This window comes from Vollenhovia emeryi, unplaced genomic scaffold (assembly GCF_000949405.1).
Source record: "Vollenhovia emeryi isolate VEMERY1.0 unplaced genomic scaffold, V.emery_V1.0 DF948917.1, whole genome shotgun sequence".
Classification (NCBI taxonomy): domain Eukaryota; kingdom Metazoa; phylum Arthropoda; class Insecta; order Hymenoptera; family Formicidae; genus Vollenhovia; species Vollenhovia emeryi.
This window is the reverse complement of record NW_011957449.1, coordinates 1-1,405: the sequence shown is the minus strand read 5'-3', so window position 1 is coordinate 1,405 and position 1,405 is coordinate 1. Positions and strand designations below refer to the sequence as shown.

The window sequence follows — 1,405 nt, the reverse complement described above, 5'->3', positions numbered from 1 at the left end:
TTGGTGCCTCCTGTGAGGTTCGCGAACCTGGCACACGCAAGGAGATACAGCGCACACTACATCCAGTCGAGAAGGGAGAAGACAGGCCGGGAATCTTCCACGCGCCGGCACAGGATCATCCACGACAAGCTAAAGGCCAGTATTCATTCACGATCGAAACGATAGAGTAGGTTTGGTCTCAATTCGGGTTCAAATCGTATAACGATGGCCGACAGAGTTAAGTTGCTGATACAAAAGCGAACGTCTCTAAAGTCGCAAATTACTAACCTAGCGAATCTAGTCGAAAAGGGCAAATTAGACCGGGCAACGTTAAAATTACGAATAGCACGTCTCACAGAATTGCATCGCGCGTTCGACGAATACAATGACGAGCTCGAAGTATTAGATGCAAACGAACAACACCGAAACGAATTCACGCAAATTCGGGATCGGTTTTACGCACTCGCGGGTAAGGTTGAAAATATTCTCAACCCGGCGAGCGTATCGACGGCGAGCGCATCGAGCAATGGTTCTAGCGTGTCAAACGGCGAAAATCGTGCCGACGGAATCGAATTAGCACCGAAACGACGTATTAAATTACCCGAAGCGCCGTTACCGACGTTCGAGGGTAAATTCGAAAATTGGCTGTCTTTTAAAAACGCGTTCCATGATATGATCGGGTCGCGGTCGGATTTATCCGATATTGACAAATTACAGTACTTAAAATCGGCGTTGACCGGGGAAGCCGCGAATAAAATTAAGATTTTCACAATCGATGGAATCAACTATTCGAAAGCGTGGGAACTACTGGAACGCGCATATGAAGTAAAGCGAGTTCTAATTTCGCGACATCTCTCGTCGATCATTAACTTGCCGACGTTAGAAAAAGAGAACACAAACGGTTTGTCGAAACTCGCCGACGATGCTCAACAGCATCTTGCTTCATTAAGCGTACTGGGAGTCTCAGTCGGACATGAAATGATTGTCCATATCTTGGAAAGTAAATTGCCAAGGACCACGTTAGAAAAATGGGAAGCGAGTCTCGAAAGAGACGAATTCCCGAAGGTCGATCAACTCTATGAGTTTCTGTATAAAACCGCGGTTTGTGTATCAAAGCGAGAACGATCGAGATCTTTCGAGACGGAAAGGTCTAAGAACGATACCCCAGCTAAAAAGAAACTGAGGTCTTCAAACCAGGCGTTCGTTTTGAACACATCGCGAAACTGCGTTGCATGCAAGGTCAAACGACATCCGCTATTCGTATGCGACAAATTCAAGCAGCTGCCGGTCCCTAAACGCATTGAATTAGTAAGATCAGCGAAGGTTTGCTACAACTGCTTGCGTTCTCATAGAGACAGGCCTTGTAAATTCTCGAGCTGCTCGATATGCCAAAAACGTCACAATACGTTATTGCACCTCGACAATT

At 46.3% G+C, this 1,405-nt stretch overlaps 1 protein-coding gene across 1 annotated transcript; it reads left to right on the top strand.

Moving 5' to 3' along the window:
* Positions 1-204: 204 nt before the first annotated feature.
* LOC105556280 lies at positions 205-1,302 on the top strand (the record flags this gene model as incomplete). The annotated part of the gene is made up of 1 exon (XM_012003365.1): positions 205-1,302. A coding segment is annotated over exon 1 (1,098 nt), but the record flags the coding sequence as incomplete, so codon positions are not given.
* Between the last annotated feature and the right edge of the window lie 103 nt (positions 1,303-1,405).